The 23,190-nt window shown below is 40.7% G+C and overlaps 2 protein-coding genes across 2 annotated transcripts; one reads left to right on the plus strand and one right to left on the minus strand.

Moving 5' to 3' along the window:
• Positions 1 to 9,819: 9,819 nt before the first annotated feature.
• clec14a (C-type lectin domain containing 14A) lies at positions 9,820 to 16,319 on the minus strand. The gene has a single exon (XM_072568929.1). It carries the CDS (start codon positions 16,197 to 16,199, stop codon positions 14,877 to 14,879), a length of 1,323 nt encoding a protein of 440 aa, XP_072425030.1. The 5' UTR covers positions 16,200 to 16,319; the 3' UTR covers positions 9,820 to 14,876.
• Positions 11,439 to 14,264, plus strand: sstr1a (somatostatin receptor 1a). The gene has a single exon (XM_072568930.1). The coding sequence runs from the start codon at positions 11,439 to 11,441 to the stop codon at positions 12,543 to 12,545; it is 1,107 nt and encodes a 368-aa protein (XP_072425031.1). The 3' UTR covers positions 12,546 to 14,264.
• Positions 16,320 to 23,190: the final 6,871 nt, after the last annotated feature.

Consider the following 23,190-nt stretch of genomic DNA (forward strand, 5'->3'; position numbering starts at 1 on the left):
CACTAGTGATGAAGCTATCCAGGTGCAAATCCAAAAAGCCAGCAATGATTGCCTTTGAAAACAATACGGCATTAGGTTAAAGACTAAAATCAAACTTTGTATGGTCATTGCCTTTAGCTTCCTGCAATATTCGTTAAAAACCTGAGCCTGCTATAGACACCACATCAAAGTTTTGAGTAGCTTTCACAAAACTGTGATCAGTCATGACAATTTGATAATAAGACAAAATCATAACTAACAAGGTCCTCCTCAACATGGGCTTAACAACATGGAGACTCTTCCTCTTGAAAATTAAAATTTTTTAAATTCACTTATGGGACGTAGACATCAAATGAGATAGTAGATCATGTCTCCTGTATTGATGGTTACAGGAACTCCCAGCAGATCATCTTCAGGGAACTGTGACATCAAGCTGGTCAGTATAAATGATGTATGGACACTCTTAAAGAGTGTTACAAATGTGTGTACTACAGATCAGCTCTCTTAGAAAAACATTGTAGCCAGATGGCCCACGTGTAGGCAAGCTCTGAAATTTGATTCAGGGCGTGTCAAGGACCATCTCCGCCAAGCTCTCAACAACTGACAAAGACCAGTAATCGTATAGCTGCAGACCTCCAACAATGACAACATGAACTGCCAGTGCTGTGGACACCCATGCCAACCTTGTGTCAATTGGCAGGACAGGACAACACAGAAATCAGATGAAATCACTGACAAATAGGACATCCAGGTTCATTCTCTGAAAACTGGTTCCTGTGCCAGATTTTGGATCTTGCCAGTTTTCGGGTTGAGTTGTACTAAATCAGATTGTGTGGGGTCAATTGTCACTCAAAGCAATTGCAGCACAGGAAAAGACCAAACCAACACACAAACAGCATGGTATTGCATCGATAGAGCATCTAGCTAAATAAGCTGCTAAATTACTTTACTCATTCAGTCACTAAAATCCATCCATGGCAGTTAATAAAAATGTACAATCTGGTTTTCAGATTAGCTGAATTAAGAACATGTACCTGTACCCAAACAACAAGTTTACTGCAAAATGTGGCATTTTACAGTGCCTATTATACTAGTGTTTGCCACTGACTAGATGCAAAAAATAAGTACCATGAGTACCAATATGTTCTTTTCATCCTATTGTCCATGATAAACTTCTGAAGAAAACACATTTCACCAGTAGTCACAAAGGTCTCTTTTCAGACAATGTGTACCTTTTTTGCTATTGACCTGATTGAAGGCACCTCTTTTTATCATGGTAATGGCTGTGCAGCATTTGTACAGCGTGTAGTCAGAAATTGAACATGATTCTTATGGTAATATGCAATTATTCAATACGGTGATTGTATTTTCTGCATTACAAAGCAAACTAAATTTATATATTTTCAAGGACAATAATTATAATGCCTGTTTTAGAAATCTAAAATTGTGTCTTATGTGACCTTTGTCATTTAAGCATTTGTTAACTTTCATTTGTTGCTTTCATATTTTGTCTTATGAAACAAGCCTAAAACCAACATACCATGGAAGCTGGAGATCAAAAAAAAAGACAGAAAATGCCAGAGCAGTCAGCAGGTGAGGTTACATCTATCAAGGTAGGGTAAATGCTTCTGATCAATAATCTTCATTCAGAACACATTTGATTTCAGAATATGAAGCACTGCAAATTGTTTAATGTGCCAATTTGTAGAATTTACATTTTCCAAACTACAACACCTATGGCAGACCCAGGACATCACTGCAGGAGTCCTCAGACCCACACACATACCCTCAGACCCTCTCTCATACACATATAATTTCAGTTACATCACACTGTAAACTTTTGCTATAAATTCTGTGTCTTACGATCTTATTATCCACAATCACCTGATGAAGGAGCAGTGCTCCAAAAGCTAGTGTTTCCAAATAGACCTGTTGGACTATTACCTGTTGTGAGACTTTTAATCTCATTATTGATAAACTATCAGGTTGCCTCTCAACCTCCTGTGCTCCAGTGAAAAAAGACCTAGCCTTTCTCCATAATTCAAACCTTCCATACCAATCAACATCCTGGCAAATCTCTTATGAATCTTCACCAGCTTGATAATTTCCTTCCTATAACTGAGTGACCAGAACTGGACACAGTATAAACCTTGTATAAGATTGCCTCCCAATTCTTCTGCATTCCAATGAGTGCAGACCCAATTACTGAACTTGTTCAATATTGAGCACATTCCAAAATTACTTTGCCACCTCTGCCTCCAGTTTGCCCAAGATTCCTATCACTTAAATTATTTTGGGAAATTCAGACATATAGAGAATGCAAACAAGAGTAATGAATGTACTAGTCTAGATTTCAGGGAACCTTTGATAAAGCATCACCTAATAGACCAGTGAAAAATGTTAAAGCAGAGTGAGAGAGTAAGTAGAAGGTACAACTAACTAAAAAAACTAAAATAACTAACTAAACTTCATGATGGGGCACTTGTGAAAATAAGGTGGTAATTATTCAGACAGCAGCAAGTGGTGTTCGACAAGGGTCAGTGCTGGAATCAATAGTTTTCATCTAGATAAAGGGTTCATACATCTAAATCAAAAGCACAGTTTCAAAATTCAACCGCAAGGAGTAGAACATAATGGATGCTCGGTAAGAAAATAGAGGAGAAGGGAGAAGAGAATGGATACTGTTAAAGTTTGGTGAGGAATGATCGAGGAAGGCTCAAATAGATCATAAACATCAGCACAGACGTTTTAGGCCACATGACATAATTCTATACAGTGCTTTATCTTGGAGAATGGAGGTTTGCCAATAAATACCGGCTTAGCCAGCAATGCCCACTTCCCAGGAACAAATAAGAAAACCTAAACATGAACATAAACATGACAAGGAGTTTACCAATTATTCTGCAGATAACTTTCCACCTCTATACTTTAATGAAACGGAGAATCTTTAGACAATGTAAATAGTGCTTAAATATGTCAGGTTTAAATATTGAGGAATGCTACAAGGCTTTACTGTGTTAAAAATTACACAACACCGGGTTATAGTCTGACATAACCTGGTGTTGTGTGATTTTTAACTTTGTACACCCCAGTCCAACACCGGCATCTCCAAATCATTACCTTACTGTCATCACCACAACATATGAAGCTCAAGTCCTGACAATGTCAGTTCATTATCAGTCTCAGTCGAATGAATTGAGCCTACTTGGGGCTGACTTGTCAGACCATGTGCCAAGGGAATGCTGCACTGTTGGAGATACTGTATTTTGGATGAGATATTACTCATTCAGCTATAAATACACAATCTCATGCATTGTTTTTATTAAGACCGTAGAATAAGTTCCTGTTGTCTTGTTCAATACTTATCCCTCAGCCAAAGCAACAAGTATCAGATTTTCTGGTTCTTATCATAATGCTTTTTAAGGGACTATGCTTATTGGCTCCTCTATATCCTGCAACTTTCATTGTACTTAATTGGCTATAAAACATATTGGCATTTCCTGAGGTCATGGAAGATGCTATAATTAATGCAGGACTCTCTCTGTCCTCAAACTTTAAAGACCAGTGCATGGCTCACTACACCCTCTAACATCCATGACAATCGAAATCTTTGTGTGCTACTTAGAATTCAAGAATATAGGTGAAGGATTTATGATTTTCAGCAAAGTAGTGCAATGGAATTTAGGTACGATTTTGCTTTGCATACTTATTAAATCAAGTAAACAAAGGAAGTCAGCCTGCTATCCTCCCTACTAGCACGCCCCTTTCTCTGCTACTTTCTCACCATAACAAAACATATAGGGCAGGGATATAAAAGTCCATTTGTGACGAGCATTTCAGTGTCACCAGCACTGAAACACTAATTGGCTTCTTCATCTCCACTGTGATCTGCAGAAATATTTTGTGAGTATCTACATTTAGTGGCCTATTTAATATCTTATTTCTGTCTCATCCCTATGGACAAATGAACGAACTAATACTTTATTCATAAGGTTAATTATGATACCTGTGTATGCAATTCCTAAATGCTCTACTTCTCAAAATCTTAAAATATCCTTTCATAATATCATGTGATATCACCTTAGGAGAATATCCATTTTGGATTATTGTTATTCCCAGTAAAGATAAGCAGGAGGTAATGTTCTCCCCTTTTATTAGTTTGTCTGTAAACAATATAATTCAAAAATTAAAGATAGGATTTGAGTGGAGGTTGGTATACTGACAGGATATGTCCCAAAGAAGAACTGTTTAGTCTTGTTTGGAAAGACACAGATCCAGATCCTAAACATTTTTTAAAGCAATGGTTAATATTGGGCAATCAGGCAAATTAACTTTCTTTTTTACTTAAGAAGAGTGACAGAATACTGTGAACAAATAGGATTTTGTCCATTTGACCACGGCCTATTGATGGCCCTCACATCTTCAAAAAAGGTTTGCATGGCCTGATGGACAACATATTGTTGGTTCACTTGGACTTCTGTCTCCATCACTAATTCTTTACCTTCCAGATTTGTCTTGGGTGTCAACCTTGATCAATTAGAATGCTGCCTAGGTTGTTCTGCCAACCAATGAAGGCTGCTTATTTCTGTTCCAGGAAGCCACATATTTCAGCATCATTTTCAGTGAACCAGTTCGAACCCAATTAAATGGACATGGGGATGTGTTACAGCTAACTTTATTTGACCCCTCCATTCTGAGAGTTGAATGCGTGAAGATTTTCAAATTGATTGTGAGCTGCACTTGTAATTACTCCCTTTGTTCAATTTCATTACAGTTCAGACATTAATCTACTTCCTTTTGGACACTCCTTTATAACGATATCTTAGTGCTAGGTAGAGGTTTACCATGAAACAAACAAGGTATTGATCTGTCCAGCAGGCATCAGTGACCCATAGATCAAGTGATTAGTTAGATTTTTGACCAAAACAATGAGTTAACCCAGGGGGTGCCAATGCTTTGTCTAGGATGCCTGCATGAAGTTTTGTATTTGACCTTCTGGCAGAAGAGGACTGTTGTAGCACTAAGGTAATACTGAACACACTTTGTCACCAGGGGGTACTATTTAAATGGACCTTTCTCACACTATTTTTGCGAATGTTTCCTTTCTAGATGTTGGAACCCTTGCATTAAAATCTGATGGAAAGATGAAATTTTCTGCTTTTAGAACAGAAGTGATGACTTCAAGGTCTTTCTTTAGCATCTTCATCAGAGTCAAGCATTGCCAAAAGATTCCCCGAAAGGTCTTAAAGCCCAAAGTGGCATAGGGAGACTGTGTGGTATATTTAATCTACCCAACAAAAGTTCCATCCTGAGGAGAATTGTCATTTCTTCTGCCCAGTTCCCTCTACAAAACCCCCCAGGCCCTCTTTTCATTTGTCTCCCTCTGCATTAAAATATGAATAAAAATCCCAGGCATATCAAATGGAATTCAAACAGAAGAGCTATAAACATAGGCAAACCCTGCCTTGGAATGCTACCATACAATCTCACGGATCTGGCAAATTATTATGAGCTTCTATGTGTTGCATCTCTATCCTCATTCATTCATTGTCCTGCTCAAACACAATCTTGTCTCCTCCTGGGTCTTTTAGCCAACTGCAGATTTCAGCTACAGGCTTAACTGGTGCAAGGCAGGCTGCTTTGTGCTGGTTCTTCATTTTTCCTGTGATTTTTTAAAAGGTTAAAACTCTGCTTAAAAGTATCTTCCTAGGCTCCTGTCACCTGAACCATGTTGGTCTACTGCACCATACTGTGAGACATGGCTGTTGTGAGTCCCCACTACTACTTCATTACTTCAAATTTCATGTTTACACAAATACAGGAGCTGACACCACACTGACAGCCAGTGGAACACAGATAGAGACAAAAAAAAACTGGAACCCAAAGTAGATAAGCAGGAGGCTGGAAGAACACAACAAGCCAGGCAGCACCAGGACAGTTGACTTCTCCACCTCCTGGTGCAGCCTGGCTTGCTGTGCTCTTCAAACCTCCTGCTTGTCGATAGTGGAATGTGGATGGCTGTGCCCTCTTAACTGGCTGCCACCAGGGATGTGATCCAGTGAAGTAAAGTGATCTGCACTCAATCAGAAGCTCAGTGGCTCATCAGCACTTCAATGTTCTCCAAGACAGGTGAACAACTTTGGGGAAGTCAGGGCCTACTTGCCAGGCCCCCATAATCAGGTTAAGAGACATGGCACATCCACAGTCGGGTTGCCACAAGGACAGCAATTATTGCTGAAAAGTGTTGTGACATGGAGTGGTCATCAAGGAGGATTCTCCTCAGAACTCACTGGGAGGCTGCTAGGTTCACCCGAATGTCTACCCATTGAGCAATGGACCGGCCCCAATGTGGAAAAATGTCTGCTGAGGCAGGAAATAATCTTTGATTGTTTAAGTGGCTCATCTGGCTGGGGGTGTTCAACTGATTCGCAATGGTGGAAAAATTACATGGCAGCAGATGGGCTCCTGTACCACACTTGATGCCCACTTCCCACCATTTTGTGAGTTTTACAGTTTATCAGTTCATTGCCAAAAGGCTGGGAATGTTAATCCCTGACTACCCAACAAGATGTAAATGACTGAAGGATAGGAAAGATTTCCCAGGCATTCTGGCCAATAGTTGCTACTCAAACAACATATTGATCAATAATATCCAGTCATTATCTAATTTCTGTTTGTAAGACCTGCTTGCATGCATATTAGCTGCTCTACCACACTACTACATTTCAACTTTAAAATCAGCTGGAAAGCACTCGTGAGGTCCTGAGGCTGTGCAACGTGCCATAAGAATGTATATTTGCCTCTGTCTTTTCTTTTTGACTTCTAGTCTATATCAGCTTTAGTATCTTCTCTTTCAGGTATTTTATCCACCCAAATCTCTACAGCACCCTCCACTATTCCTCTATGTTTCCAGTTTCCTGCTGCCCACTGTTCCAGGCTTTATTCTCATGTGGATATGCCAGCAATATCCCTTCATGTTTCTGTTACCATTCTCCAATGATATTCATCATGTGAGGTATTCATCCACAGCCTGCTTAGAAGCAGGAATCATGACTTGCTCATCTTATTCTGATAGAGGTGTACTTCTGGCTCCATTGCCTCTGTTATCGAAATTGCTGTTGTATAAATGGTACCAATTTTGTTTGGTCTAGCTACCCCTTTCAAAAGCTGTGAAAGGTCTATATGTCGTCAAAAGCAAAAAGAACTCCAAATTCTGGTTTGGAGAGCTTCAGCTGCTCAATTAGTGAACATTCTGCGAAATAAAAAATGGAAAGAACTGTGGATGCTGTAATTCAGATATTCTGCTAATTTGCTTGCTGATCTGGCATCATTGGAAGCTTGGTGTTGATTATTGCATACTGTCTGCATTGTAAATGTATCTCATTGCCATTAGCAGGTAGTTGCCAACTTCACAGGTGGCAAAATGCAAATGTTCAATTTGACCCATTACAATACGCATTCATGTAAAAGTCAATGCCGTAGAAGTTGACCCCATGGTTTTTGACTTAAACCACTGTAATTTTTCATAAACTACCCATCCTCATGAAGTATATCAGGGATAAAAGTGCAGACTCAAGGCATATTCCTAGGGATATTAATGATTTCATTGCAAACGAATGAAAATGAAACTCACTTATTCTCACACCAATCCTCCCACCCAGCAAGGCAGTTTAAGATTTTTTTTCCATCCTGTTTATTCACTCACTGCTGGCACCTGTGGAAAATGGATGAGTAAAAAGAAAATAGAAAGACATTCATTTATATAACACAAAATCAGGAAGTCCCTTTTGCAGGCAATTCAGCAACTTTACAAGGTAGCCATTGTTGCAATGCAAGAAACAAGGTAACCAAATTTCCACACAGCAAATCGCAATGAAATAAATGAGCAACGAACTTATTTATGGTGTTGGTTAAAGGACAAATATTAATCAAGACATCAAAGAAAACTCCCTGTTCTTCTTCAAAATTGCACAATGGGATTTCTCACATAACGTGAGGGGACAGAGGTACCTAATTTTAAGTTAATTCAAGAGGTAAGGTCCCTGAAAGTGCAACACTTGGTACTAGATTGAATTGCAGACAAGACTTTATGCTCAAATCACGAGAACAGGGCTTGAACGTTCTGATTCAGCATTATCAACAAGCCATGACTAACACAATCCCTCTTTACATCCTCCTCCAGTATACCTAATGACCTGTGACCATAGGCCTTAACATCCTTCACCTCATTGAAGTCATATTGACTTTGTGATCCTTTCGAAAAGGAGTTCACTATGACACATTGTTCCTTAGGCCTTTGAATCATAGAATAGAATCATAGAATCGTCACAGTATGGAAGGAGGCCATTCAGCCCATCGGGTCCACACTGCTCGTCCAAAGAGCATCCCACCCAGACTCTATCCGCGTAACCTTGCATTTCCCATGGCTAATCCAGCCAGCCTGCACATCTCTGGACACTATGAGCAATTAATGCCTGGCTAATCCACCTAACCTTTGGAATGTGGGAGAAAACCAGAACTTCCCGCCTGGCTATGCTGCCTAGCAGCAGCTCATACAAATCATTACAGTAGGGTTGTTGCCTGTATCACCAATTCTCATCTAGTCTGTCCCCCAAATCCTCTTGCACATTATTCTCCCTTAACATTTGACCTCTGCTTTGAAAGATTAATTCTCCACCATTACCCCATCAGCCCAAATTTCTTGTTAAGATATATTTTCACTCCTTTTCTCCTTCATTCCCCATATCAAGTGACTTTTCATCCTTAGTGATTTCAATCTGCATCACAGCTCACTTCTCCTCCTCCCTTAAGTTCTATATGAATCATTCTAACCACACTTTTTATGACCTCCTTACAACCTTCTGTTTCAAGCAGGTTGTTGACTCCTGTATCTCCTTCTTTAGCTTGGTGCCTGTTTTTCTATGATTATGCTCCTACAAAGCATGTTGGACATTTTCCTGCATTAAAGGCTACAAGAAAACAATTTGGTGTTGTAATTACGTAACTTGTCATGTTTACCAAGAGCTTAATAGTTGGCAGTTGCAGCTCTATCAAAAGAGTCTCAAAGTTAAAGGGAAGAAATTGTGGATATTTTATGAAAGGAAGTGATAAATTTCGGTAACTGTAGAAAAAGAATACACATGGGAGATAATATTTCTACAATGAATACTCAGGGAAATGTCAAGATTTATTGTTTGAACAAAATCCTAAAAGTTTATTGATTGAAGTTTTCAAATGGGAGAGGGAGTAAGTATGCATTGGCACAAAAAAATCAAAACCATCCTATTAAGATTATGACAGTGCATATCAATTTAGGAAATACTTTAAATTTAAACTATAAGTTGAAAAGGAAATAACTAAAATAAAAACACCATTGATGCACTAATATAGCTTTAGTTATAAAAGACAAATGCTACTTATTGTTAATATTTAATCTAGAAATTACAGTTTGAGACTAAGATAGGAAAATGCACCTGAATTTCATGCTTGTATTTGTTTTCTTGGGGCAGGTCTGTTTAGTGAGTTAATAGTTCACCTGAGATAGTAGATCGACATATATCTGATAAATAAATTGTTTGATTACTGCTATCCACCATAGTAATTTCTAGGTTTTAATCTTAGAATATATTTTATGTAAAAATTTCCAGTATTAAATAGTTGAAATTCATTGCAAAATTCCTAAAGTGCAGGTATAGGATTTTGAATTATTGAAACCTTTTTATTGAAATAAACTAAGAATGGAAGTGAATAACAGTGCTAATGAACACTAAAATATTTTAACTGTAGTTCTAGAAATGTCCGAATGCATCTTGTGAAATAAAAGTAATTCTGCTCATATAATCATGTACAGAAAATTAAATTTATTAGTTAAATTGTCAATAGATTGACAACTCAAACAGCTAATGTTCAGTGATGCAATAAATATGAAGAGAAGACAAACAATAGCAGTACTATCAGCTGATTTAAGCATTTGAACAGAAGGCTAAATTAGCTGAAATATAACTTGAATAAATATCATGCACTGTATTCAGAAAACTAAAACGGTATCAGATTTGTGCAAACACCGCCCATAAACACTGCTATTTGTTCTGCAGAATGGAATTACACTGAGATCACTGGTCTTCCAGTAATTTGCAGAAGGTGGGTTACAAAGTCACATTGCAAATTTCCTCTTTCAAAAGCTCTGTTTACCTATCAAAGTAATCCTATAAAATTCAAATAGGACTACACAGGGTAGATGCAAGAGGATGCGCCCCATGACGGGGGACTGCAGAACCAGTGGTTACAGTTTAAGGGTGTGGAGTAAATCATCTACGACTGAGATGAGGTAAAATGTCTTCAACTAGAGAGTGGTGAACCTGTGGAATTCATTACCTCGGAGAACAGTAGCTTCCAAAATATTGTACAATTTCAACAGGAGTTGGATTATAGCACTGGGGGCTAAAGGGATCAAAGGATATGAAAGAAAAGTAGGAACTGGCTTTTTAAAATTTTTTCTCTCTCTTTTTAATAACACACCTACTGTGCGTTCCAGACAGCTCAGAGTCAGTCCCCTCCTTAACACAAAATGGAGAGTAGGAATGGGCTATTTAATGAGATGACCACCCACTCTCATAATGAATGGGCGGAGCAGGCTCCAAGAGCAGTATGGTCTTCTCCAGCTCCTATTTCGCTGTTTACCTTGAAAAGAAGCGCTGAGAAAATATGGTGTTGACACTAATTAACAGAACTTGGCGTCTAAGAGTTGACGCACTGGTTTAACACATCGGGGAAGTAAAATAGAAAAGCAACAATCAGTTAATTTAGCAATACCTGTGCACAAGACAATTTAAATATTATATCGATTTGCACGAATTGAAATAACATTATTATAGTATGGTGAAGATGAATTATTAGAGCTTTGAAGTTTATCTTCTATAATTAAATGATGCTAGGATTCTGGAATCCTGCCATACTTGGATTAAACTTTCACACGAGCCACACACACACACATTTGGAGGCAGAGTGCTGCATGTATTAAGTGACAAAGCGTACACGTGATTCCGAGTTTGCACCAATGCCTGAGGAAGTCGGAGAGATGTCCTTGGTGTGGAATCGTATGAGGAAAGCTGTTAGTGGGAGTGCGTTGTGCCCCTACTCCTGCGCCCCGACAGTAAGGTCCCCCGCTTTATCCCCGCTGTCTTTCTGACTCGGAGCCCAGCCCAAGCCGGCTCCCTTCCCGTCTCCAGCTCCCCGCTCCTGACATTTGCCTCTTCATCGTTCTCGGGTTTTCTTTTTAAATCATTCCTCGGCAGCTTGTCCGTGAGGGAAGGCTGGTGGATGGCGCGGCTGCCGACTCCAAGGAGTCAGAGGGGAGAGGGAAACCGAAGGGAGCTGCAGGAGGCGCGGCTCGGCTTGGCAGTGCGCTCCGGCAGAGCACCGACCCGACAAGGAGCAAGCTCACGTTAGCACCTCGCAAGATGTTTCCCAATGATTCTGCCAGGCATCTGGCCATTCTAGATACTGCCATGGATGCTGCCAATTTTACTTGGAATGGGACTTCAAGCGATACCCAGTGCAGTGCCATCCTTATCTCCTTCATCTATTCAGTGGTCTGTTTTGTGGGACTCTGTGGGAACTCCTTGGTTATATATGTGATCCTCAGATATGCCAAAATGAAGACAGCCACGAATATATACATCTTGAACTTGGCCATCGCCGATGAGTTGCTTATGCTCAGCGTGCCCTTCCTGGTGACCTCGACCTTGCTCGGGCACTGGCCTTTTGGTTCTTTGCTCTGTCGCCTGGTCCTCAGTGTGGATGCCATCAATATGTTCACCAGCATCTACTGCCTGACTGTCCTCAGTATGGACAGGTACATTGCGGTGGTGCACCCTATCAAAGCTGCCAGTTACAGAAGACCCACCATAGCCAAGCTGGTCAACCTGGCAGTCTGGCTGCTCTCAATCATAGTCATCATGCCCATCATTATCTTTGCAGGCACAGCCAGCAACTCGGATGGCTCGGTTTCCTGCAATATACAGATGCCGAAACCTACCAAGCGGTGGCTAGCCGGCTTCGTGGTCTACGCGTTCTTAATGGGCTTCCTCATCCCGGTGGTGGCTATCTGCCTGTGCTACATCCTCATCATTGTCAAGCTGAGAGTAGTGGCTCTGAAAGCAGGCTGGCAGCAGCGCAAAAAGTCCGAGAGGAAAATCACCTTGATGGTGATGATGGTGGTGACGGTGTTTGTGATGTGCTGGATGCCCTTTTACATTGTGCAGCTGGTCAATGTCTTCGTGGACCAGCAGGAGCCCACCGTCAGTCAGCTCGCCGTCATCCTGGGCTACGCCAACAGTTGCGCCAACCCCATCCTCTACGGCTTTCTCTCGGACAACTTCAAGAGATCGTTCCAGAGGATCTTGTGCCTGCGCTGGATGGACAGTGTTGCAGAGGAGCCCATAGATTACTATGCCACAGCTCTCAAGAGCAGAGCGTACAGTGTGGAAGACTTTCAACAGGACCCGTTGGAATCCAATAGCATGTACCGCAATGGTACCTGTGCCTCTCGGACCACCACCCTGTGAGTCAGCACAAGGAAGGCAAACCAAAACAGTCCCAGTAACTCCGGAGAAACCACTCCCTGTGACAGTCTGGCTAAAGTTGTTCAACAGCTTTCTGCTGCTGTTTGCTGAATTGTTCTCTTCTGTTGTTTGAAGCTGTGAAAGCGTGAGCACTGACATTTGCTGTTTTACCAAGGCCTCGATGTATGCGCCGTTTCCCTTCCTATCCGTCAGCAATCTCTGTTTAGTATCTCAACTCAAACTGAAATATCGTCGCGCCGGAAAGCCGCTGGAATGCTCCGGGTAAAATGGCAAGTGGGATCCAAGCTGGTTTTGTGGACAAGGATTCCGCTTTCTCCAAAAGATGTCGCCCTGGGCCATTTCGCAACCGTTTGAAATCCCAATATCACCCCCCACCCGCCTCCACCGCACCCCGGTCCCATTGAACTGCACAAGTTAGTGCAGTATCACCTTGGGGCTTGTGGCGAGTTTGAAAAGTGACTGGCTGCTGAGGGCCAGTTTGTGATTTTAACTGCACAGGTACTGAAAGAAACAGCAGATTACTACTTCCGGATTATCCTTCGCTTCCGCTCAGAAATGAAGTATTATTATTACAGCAATTCTGGAATATACCGTCTTTAAATAAAATGGATTTGTATTGCGTCTTTCGGCAAGTCCAATTTGAGGAAAAATCGTTTTGATGTACAAGAATCTAAGCTGATTGTGAATGAATGATCACACCTTGAGAGGGTGGTTCTGTTCAGCTTTGTAATGGAATGATAAGTGACTTATAGAAGGTTATAGCTTCATTCAGTCCGTACACTGTAGGCGGCCTTTCTTTTCGAGTTAGCCACTCGTCATGCCTTTTAAAATCTCATTTTAAAGTTGTATTATTCACGGCGGAGAGAGGTGTATCTTTCAAACTTTTCGACATTAATCTGTACATTGCCAAACAACGGTAGTAAAACCGAAAGAACTGCCGATGCTGTGAATCAGAATCAAAAAACACAAGTTGCTGGAAAAGCTCAGCAAGTCTACTTGAACTAAGAACAAATCATGTTAACGTACAATCTGCAGAACTCAAGAGGCTTTTCTATTGACAGTGATGATATAGATCTGCCTTACTGGACAGCGTTTAGGCAACCACAAAGAAACACACGCATTTTAAAATGTAAATTGACATCGGCTAACGTGACAATCTGGTTTTATTGTTGGAACCCAGCCAAGTGAATGGCCCATTCTCAGCTCTTTTAGAGTTTCTGAATGGCAGGAGCTGCCATTTTGAACACTCAATCTTTAAGAGCCACATTTGATGTTTAAAAGGCCCAGTGAAATCGTTCGGAAGCCGAGTATTCAATACTATCTCAGTTAACCTTTTCCAGCACTGGGTATACTACTGACTCAAATCAAAGCTCAAAAGTCCACAGATTCCATAGCTTTTCTTTGTTGAGAAATGAGCGAATGGGGTCAGTGTATTTACTCACAGGAGAAGTGAAAATACGCGGTATGAAAAGATGAGTTTAAAGAATACATGCTTGGTTTACAAGTGGCTACAATATATTGGGATGTTGTCTATTGACAAATACCTACTCAGCTCTGTTGTTCAGTACGACACTTCATATAGGGGGGTGATCATGTCCGCTATATTATTTGAACCGAGTATTATTTAACTTTTTAACATATTAGAGATCAAGTCTGTGTTAAACATTGTTCGTATTTTAAGAGTAAAATATTTTAATCAAAGCCACAATTGATTTCAGTTGTATTCTTTTGTAAACAGCGGCAGCGTTTTAATGGCATCCGTCCAAACTGACGTTTCCTGGAAACGACATTTGCTCATCTGATCAATGTCAATATAAGCCCAGTCTCGATAGTTGCAACAATACTAACTGCACGTCCTGGTGAATGACTTTGGTTGTTAGCATATTTGCATGGTCAATAACTCTATGATGATGTGTCTTTTATTTCTAAGTCATTGCAATCTTTTCTTCTTGCACAAATTGCTTAGATATTTTTTCTATCGCATCATTTACTTAAAGTTGCTAAGTAACTCACAGCAACAACTTGGCAAAAGTCAAACTGTTAAACTTGTTATTCTTTATTGTATAGTCAATGGTACACAAGGGCATCACCTATCTATTGGGGACATTATTCGTGTTTCCTATTCAGTAAAGTATACACAGTAGCCTTCTAAAAAAACCGTTATAAAAATCCACGCTTCCTTCACGTTAAACCAGATAAATTATGCATTACCCCAGTTATAGGATAGTTATATCCGCCTCATGTAAGTTAACACATACGTTGGTGCAAGATTGCAATTGTAGAGTGAGCGCCTCCTCGTGGCTCCTCAATGTGCTAACGACTTATTTCACCGTTTTCCTTGGGAGCATTAACTTCATTTTCACTCGCTGATGTGGTTTCAACATAATGGTTTTCGTTTGTAACATTCACAGTTTCCACCGAGTCTTTGGCGTTCACCTGAGAAACCGAATCTGTGCTTTTCAGCGCCAGGCCATCCTCGCTGGGTGCTGCTTTGTGGGTGCCTCCTCTTCTCCGTTCCCGAATAATTATGACCACAATCATGATCAGCAACACCAGAACCAGGACGCCGACGATGACCTGATATATTAGAAAGGTCGCGTTTGAATGCGCTTCCTGCTTTCCTTGTTTTGCATCCCTGAAAGTTGCGGGAAATGTAACTGTTAAATTTTCAGCAGGTTGAGGGAATGGTCTTGTTGGAGGTTCAGTGGCTAATGTCGATGCAGGGAAAACTGAGATATTGGCAGCTACACTTTCTGTGCCTATGAACCCGTTCCTAGACGATTCATTGAAGCCAGTTTCCCCATTTCCATTTGGAACGCATTTTCTTTGCAGAGGGTCCATGGAAAAGTCCTTGTTACAGTAACAGAAGTAGTCTCCGGCGATCTGAAAACAGCGATTTTGACACGAGCTTTCATTTGTTTTATCCCAGCAGCTGTTGCACATAGATGCCTGGCTTCTGGAAGATGACCATTTGATTTTCCCGTTCTCGCGGTCACATTTCAAAACGACAGACTTGCCGTTGGGGCAGCTGATGACAGCCACTGAACCCTCGGGTACAACGGGCCAGAACTCACTCCCACTCTGCTGGGGCTTTTGATACACCACCTCTCCAAATTCAAAATTGAGATGCTCGCACATTTGGTACTTGCAGATGAAACCATCGTTTTCTTTGTCGCATGCGGAAGTTTTCCATTGAAGTTGGTTTGGGAGAATCGCCTGAAGTTGCACACATCTCTCGTGTGTGCAGGTACGCTGAGGTTCCCCAAGCCAGGGACTGTAAGTGGAATGGTCATTCCCATTAACCCAGTAGAATCCACGGAGCGGTTTGTCAGGATAGTAACACTGTTTCACCTTCCTGTGGAGTCCTATCCACAGGTGATACAGTTGTGCTTTGGCTGGCACGTTATTTTCCAATAGCCGCCGAATGTTCTCGGCCTCACCTCGACTTTCCATGGTGCTCAGGATTCCCCTCTTGTCCTCGCACAGCTTCTTTGCTTGTGGAAAGGAACGTCTATCCAAATGCAAACTGTAACACATTCCAGCATTGCAAAATTGTGGTGGTGTTACCTGGGACCGAACCCCTGCATTTTGTAAATAGTTCTGTAACCAAAGTGCAATGAACACTGAATGAAGCATGTTAAGAGTTTCCCCAACAAGGGTATTCACGTTAGTGCAGCTTTCTCAGACCGGGAGGCTGTCAAGTTGGTTAGCTTTGTCTCCACTTGACTCCTGCTTCCCGACTGTAAGGGATCAAACTCAAACACGCCCCAGCTCTAAGGGAAGTCTGAGAATTATATTTATGGCTTGTGCATCCTGTGCCCCGTCGACAGGAAGTTGGAATTCAGCACTTTAAAGAGACCCTCTCCCGGAAAAAGTGCTTACAAATATGAGGGTTTGACAAACATTGCGTGTTTCGAACACGCCTGTAATCGGATTGTTGCTTTACAATGGAAAGGAGCCAAAGGCTCTGAGCAGCTTAACCGGTATTGGTGAGGACCAGGTTTATGGTGTAGCGTTGACAACGAGAGGACGATTCGATAGCCTTGAGTTGTAAATAGGAGTCGGAGCCCTCTAACAACACAGTTTTGAGTCCAAAAAAAAAATCAGTCATATTACATCTGTGTCAAGATAACAGTTAGTCGGTGACAAAGGAACAACAATATAACTAGAGGTGTTTTAAGAAGGAATATAAATATGGTACAAAAGTCTTGGATAAACAATTAGGTGGAAATAGGTACTGCTTTGTACACAAGGTTTTGTTGCAAGTTTGATGCCTCAGTTCAGTAACAACCACGTCCCTGTCTTCAGCATAAATTCCTTTTCATAGCTACAATCAGTTCTGGAGAAGTGTCACTGGACCCTAAAGTTAGCTTTGCTTTCTCTCCACAGATGCTGCCAGACCTGAATTTCTCCAGCAATTTCTGTTTGTGTTTCAAGAAATAGCATTACTTCCTTTGAACAACAAACATTACAGGCAGCTAAGGACAAAAGACAAGCTAGATAATACATGCAGTCCCACCTAAATCATACACTTCAGACAGATCTGCAATCAGGCTCCTCAATCACACTAGAGCATACATCCGATGGCTGGCTCAGATGATCACAAGGAACAGTCATCATCTAAAACAAAGAGAAATCAAGAATGATTACAGTGGGAGTTGTCAGCTGTAGATGGAGACATTGCTGGAAATTTGCCCTGTGACATTCTGGCAACGTGATGCCTCCCAATATTATTGCATGTCATCACAGGCATTTTACTAATGGATCCCACGGCCGCTTCTGATAATGTGGCATGTTGGCCTACTCCTAAAGATGTTCAAAATGCTTCAAACTTGGGTCATGAATATGGCAAAAACTCTGTTGCAATGGATGTTTCAGAGTCAACATTGGGTAAAGGAGAAGTACATGGAGAAGGTTATGAACAAATAGAAAGGAATAAGTTGTTTTAGGGATAGTCAACACAGTTTTGTGAAGGGTAGGTCGTGCCTCACAAACCTAAGAGTTCGTTGAGAAGGTGACCAAACAGGTGGGTAAGGATAAAGCGGTTGATGTGGTGAGTATGGATTTCAGTAAGGTGTTTGATAAAGTTCCACATGGTAGACTATTGCACAAAATACAGACGCATGGGATTGAGGGTGATGTAGCAGTTTGGATCAGAAATTGGCTAGCTGAAAGAAGATGGAGGGTGGTGATTGATGGGAAATGTTCATCCTGGAGTTCAGTAACTAGTGGTTTACTGCAAGAATTTGTTTGGGGCCACTGCTGTTTGTCATTTTTATAAAAGACCTGGATGAGTGAATAGAGGGATGGTAAATGGAGTTTAATGTGTAAAGTGTGAGGTGATTCACTTTGGAAAAAGCAACAGGAATGAAGAGTACTGGATCAAATTGTAAGATTCTTGGTAGTGCAGATGAGCAGAGAGATCTTGGTGTCCATGTCCATAGATCCCCTGAAAGTTGCCACCTAGTTTGATAGGGTTGTTAAGAATGCATGTGGTGCATTGGCTTTTGTTAGTAGAGGGATTGAATTTTGGAGCCATGATGTCATGCTGCAGCTGTACAGAACTCTGGTGCGGCTGCACTTGGAGTATTGCGTGCAGTTCTGGTCACCACATTATAGGAAGGATGTGGAAGCTTCAGAAAGGGTTCAGAGAAGATTTACTGGGATGTTTCCTGGTATGCAGGGAAGGTCTTATGAGGAAAGGCTGAGGGACTTGAGGCTGTTTTCATTAATGAGAAGAAAGTTGAGAAGTGACTTAGTTGAGACATACAAAATAATCAGAGAGTTAGATAGGGTGGACAGTGACAGCCTTTTTCCTTGGATGGTGATAGCTAGCATGAAGTGACATAGCTTTAAATTTGGAGGGTGATAGATATAAGACAGATGTTACAGGTAGTTTCTTTACTCAGAGAGTAGTAGGGGCGTGGAATGCCTTGCTTGCAGCTGTAGTAGACTCGCCAACATTTAGGGCATTTAAATAGTCATTGGATAAACATATGGATGAAAATTGAATAGTTTAGGCTGGGTCAGCTTCAGATTGTTGCACTGACCTGTGAAACCATCGAGGGCCAAAGGGCCTGTACTGCGCTATAATGTTCTATGGCAAGAAAATAGATTACCATGAAGCTAGGTGTGAGCACCAATTCAAATATATTACAATTGACATGCCAACGAACTCTTCCTGTCCATTTACCTATGCTCATGATACATGCCATCCAAAGTTTATCCTTCTGCATTGTCATTCTTAAAAAAAAGTTGACAACTGGTGCAAAAAAACCATATGCACTGTACTTCACCTGCACAAAGCCAGTGCCAAAAAAAAGTTTGCATTACATAGGTAAGAGAAACTAAAGATTGATCTCAATTCAATATACTCTGGAATGAGTTTGAGATACAAACATCTGAAGAAAACAGCAAAGGTCAAAGGCAGAAATAACCTATTAGCCAACGTTATCTGATCTATATGGGCTGCTGCTGTCACAACACTCCAAATCTCAGCACTTGCTCCAATATTGTCCACAGCAGAGTATTGTCCACTAGTCTGGCATAGCTCAGCACAGATTGTAGACATCGATTGAATACAACAATGTCCACTGTAATTGGAAGCCTCCACTGAACACCTCTTCCAATCATTCTGTCTTCCCAAATACCACATCCACACATCTACCAATTAATACAAATCTGCTAGTTGGCATAACTATCTATGCTACACTTTCTACTCCACAATGATCTGTTCAAACCATCTAATACCTGTCTTTCATCTCAGATCTCCATATGGAGCAATTTCCTCCAGACATCTTATGGATCATGGAACATGGAATCATAAGTAAGTTCCTTGTGACAAACCCCACCTATCTTATGGCTGGTGTTAAAGTATCACAATGATAGTGATCCTTGCTAAACAGATTCTGGACAAACCAAGGCCCCTGTGCAACCAGTCCATTGCTAGTGCCTGAATACAAACTGTGAAAGCAATTTTGGAAAGACACTAACATGCTGCATGTAATTGATTTACAAGGATGTTGCGAGGGTTGGAGGATCTGCGCTACAGGGAGAGGCTGAACAAGCTGGGGCTGTTTTGCCTGGAGTATCGGAGGCGGAGGGGTGACCTTATAGAGGTTTGCAAAATTATGAGGGGTATGGATAGGGTAAATAGACAAAGTCTTTTCCCTGGGGTCAGGGAGTCCAGAACTAGAGGGCATAGGTTTAGGGTGAGAGGGGAAAGATATAAAAAAGACCTAAGGGTCAACCTTTTCAAACAGAGGGTGGTACATTTATGGAATGAGCTGCCAGAGGAAGTGGTGGAGGCTGGTATAATAGCAACATTTAAGAGGCATTTGGATGGGTATATGAATAGGAAGGGCTTGGAGGGATATGGGCCAGGTGCTGGCAGGTCGGACTAGATTGGGTTGGGATATCTGGTTGGCATGGACAGGTTGGACCGAAGGGTGTATTTCCATGCTGTACATCTCTATGACTATGACTAAATGAGACATAGCTCTTGTATAGATTGAGTGGCCACCTAAGCACCTTAAATTCAGAAAATTGATTTTGAAGATTTGGATTCACTAAAAATGAATATCTTAATGATTCCACAGAGGCTATAGTAAGTACATTAGTTCATGGTGCCATCCCAATTGTTATTAACCACGAAGTTCAAAGATCCAGCCAGTTATTCATTGGCAGGCAGTCAAAAAAAACTGGAGGTGGGAAAGAGATGTGGAGAATTTTGATCCTACAAGTAACTATTAGTTACTTATTGAAATTGCTTCAAATCCAAGTAGTAACAAAGGAGCATAGGAAACATAAACATCGAACAGGAGTAAGTTAATGAGCCCAAATGACTCTCCGTCAAGGGGAAAGGTATTTTCCAGTATCCCCTGTGTTACGGACCAGGCCAGACCCCCTCAAATCATTTCAGGAAAATGGCCCAGGCCCTAACTTTGCTAGTTGTTTAAAGGAGGTGTAATGCGGATATTCCCAGAGGGATGCAGTTGGTGAAGCCACTTAATTTTAAACAAACAGAATTTATTTACAAGATTACAAAATGAAATACAAACAACAGAGAAGAGAGTACAGAATAGCTTTAACCATTTGAACCTCCAAGGAACCATACCAACTTAATGATGCTGTTCCAAATACTTACAAAAATCCCCCTAAACATCCTTGGTACAAAAGGTAAAATCAAACACAGTCTTACAGGGGAGAAGTCAGAGAGACAGTACAAGCATGGACCTGCCTCTTTGAGTCCAACAGCTTCAAAACTGTCTGAACCCCTTTCAGTGAATAGCCAGACGCTAAAACCAAATCAAACCAGAGAAAAACTGAGCCAGGAGAACTTGTCATTCCCTTTTCATTATACTTTTTTAAAGGAAAACTTGAAAGCCTTATGCTTGAGGCAGTATCTGTTAGTTATAATCAAATTGGCCCTAAAACCCATTGAAACCTAAACTTTTTGGAACCTATGTTTTTTTACAACCTCTCTTTAAAAAATACCAAGGACAACATAACCTTATTAAAAGGAGCAGCAGCATCACACCTGCCTCCACCCTCAAAAATAAAAATGAACCATCAATACCCAAAGATGGCTTTAACCTAAATTGTTAGTATTCTACAACAGACCTATATTACATTGACAATAAAAATGAACCATCAATACCCAAAGATGGCTTTAACCTAAATTATTAGTATTCTACAACAGACATATATTACATTGACAATAATCATCCAAACATGTAGTACTACAATTTGTTTCAGTCCATTTTACTCCTACCACCAAATGCCTCTGTTCCTCGATCAAGTCTCAACAATGCATTGGCTCTCATGTTTTCTCGACCTGCCACGTGCACAATTTTCAAATTGAGTGGCTGAAACAAGTAGCTCCATCTAAACAGTCTGGCATTTTTGTCCGTAAATTTTTCTACAAACCTCAATGGGTAATGATCAGTGTCTATGATTGTCCCAGACACGTTACTCGAAATGTTATAACGCCAACACCAAGCTCAAAGTCACCTTCTCAACTGTTGAATATTTCTGCTGATGAATGTTCAATTTTCTGGAGAAAAACCCAATAGGTGTTTCTAACTTCTCGCTGTCTTCCTGCAAGACCACAGCACCAACACCCAGATTACTCGCACCGATAGCCACTCTGAATGGTCCTGCATAAAAAGGTACAGCTAATACTGGGGCAGTGGTTAACACAGCTTTCAGGCTGTCAAATGCCTTCTGACAGTCTGCTGTCCACTCAAACATCTTGCCTTTCTTTAGCAATTCAGTGTGTGGAGCAGCCACACTATTAAAATATGATACGAATTTTCGATAAAATCCACTCAATGCCAGGAATCATAGTACTGCTCTTTTTGTTGATGGTTTGGGAAACTCCCCAGTTACCTTTGTTTTTGCATTCCACGGGCCATTTGTCCATGTCCAACAACATGGCCCTGGAAGGTGACTTGGGCTTTGGCAAATTCACTTTTAGCCAGCTTTATCACCAAGCCTGTCTTCCAAAGTTGATCAAACAAGTCTGATAAATGTTGCAAATGTTCCTTTCACGTGTGACTGAAAATCACCTATATATATATATGACACAATTGGGTGATCTGGCAATGACCTTATTGGTTAGTCTCTGAAATGTTGCTGCCGCATTTTTCATATCAAATGACATAACATTAAATTGATACAGTCCATTCAGTGTTACAAAAGCCGAAATTGTCTTCACTATTTCTGTCAAAAGGTACCTTCACTCTTTCTGAGCAAGTCCAACTTAGAAATGTAAGTTGCTCATCTGACCTATTCAACACAGTCTTTCAAATGTAGAATCAGATATGAATCAGTCTTTGTAATTGCATTGACTTTGTGATCATCCACACATTGGGTACCATCTGGTTTTGGCACCATTACTATAGGTGAGCTCCAGTCATTGTAACTCATTTCGATTATGTTGTCTTGGAGCATGTATTCAATCTCCTTTTGAATCTGTGCCAACTTTAGAGGTTAGGCCTATAAGGATGTTGCTTAATTGGAACAGCATTCCCTATATCTATATCATGCATAATTAGATTACTACTTCCCAGTTTATTAGATTACTACTTCCCATGTGATAGCAATAACTCTTTCAGGTCATTTCAATTTTCCTCTGGAAGGTAACTCAATAATTTATTCCAATTTTTGAAAACTTCCTCATTGTCCAATTTAATTTGAGGAACATCCAGTTCAGAATCTACTGAACTTGACTTTTCCTTCTGCATTGTAATCATTAACACCTTCTCCTCTTGATTTCCTTCCCTGTCAAAATACCTTTTGAGTATATTCACATAACACACTCTGAAATTTCTTTCTGTTTGGAGTCCTTATCAGATAGTTCACCTCACTCAATTTCCTTTCGACCTGATAAGATCCATTATACCTTGCCTTTAAAAGGATTACCAATCACAGGAAGTAACACTAACACCAAATCCCCGATAGCAAAATTGTGAGTTTTTGATTTTTTTGTCTGCTTAGTGTTTCATTGTACGCTGTGATACTTTTAAATGCTGTCTAGCTAACTCTCCTGCTCTATTTAATCGTTCCCTAAAATTTAGCACAAAGTCCAAATATGTGGTCTCTGAATTCTGACTTACTAATTTCT

Source organism: Chiloscyllium punctatum, chromosome 4 (genome assembly GCF_047496795.1).
Source record: "Chiloscyllium punctatum isolate Juve2018m chromosome 4, sChiPun1.3, whole genome shotgun sequence".
Taxonomy (NCBI): domain Eukaryota; kingdom Metazoa; phylum Chordata; class Chondrichthyes; order Orectolobiformes; family Hemiscylliidae; genus Chiloscyllium; species Chiloscyllium punctatum.

Excerpts from the sequence above, each read along its gene's own strand:
- sstr1a (XM_072568930.1), top strand. The coding sequence starts at position 11,439 with ATGTTTCCCAATGATTCTGCCAGGCATCTGGCCATTCTAGATACTGCC.
- clec14a (XM_072568929.1), bottom strand. The coding sequence starts at position 16,199 with ATGCTTCATTCAGTGTTCATTGCACTTTGGTTACAGAACTATTTACAA.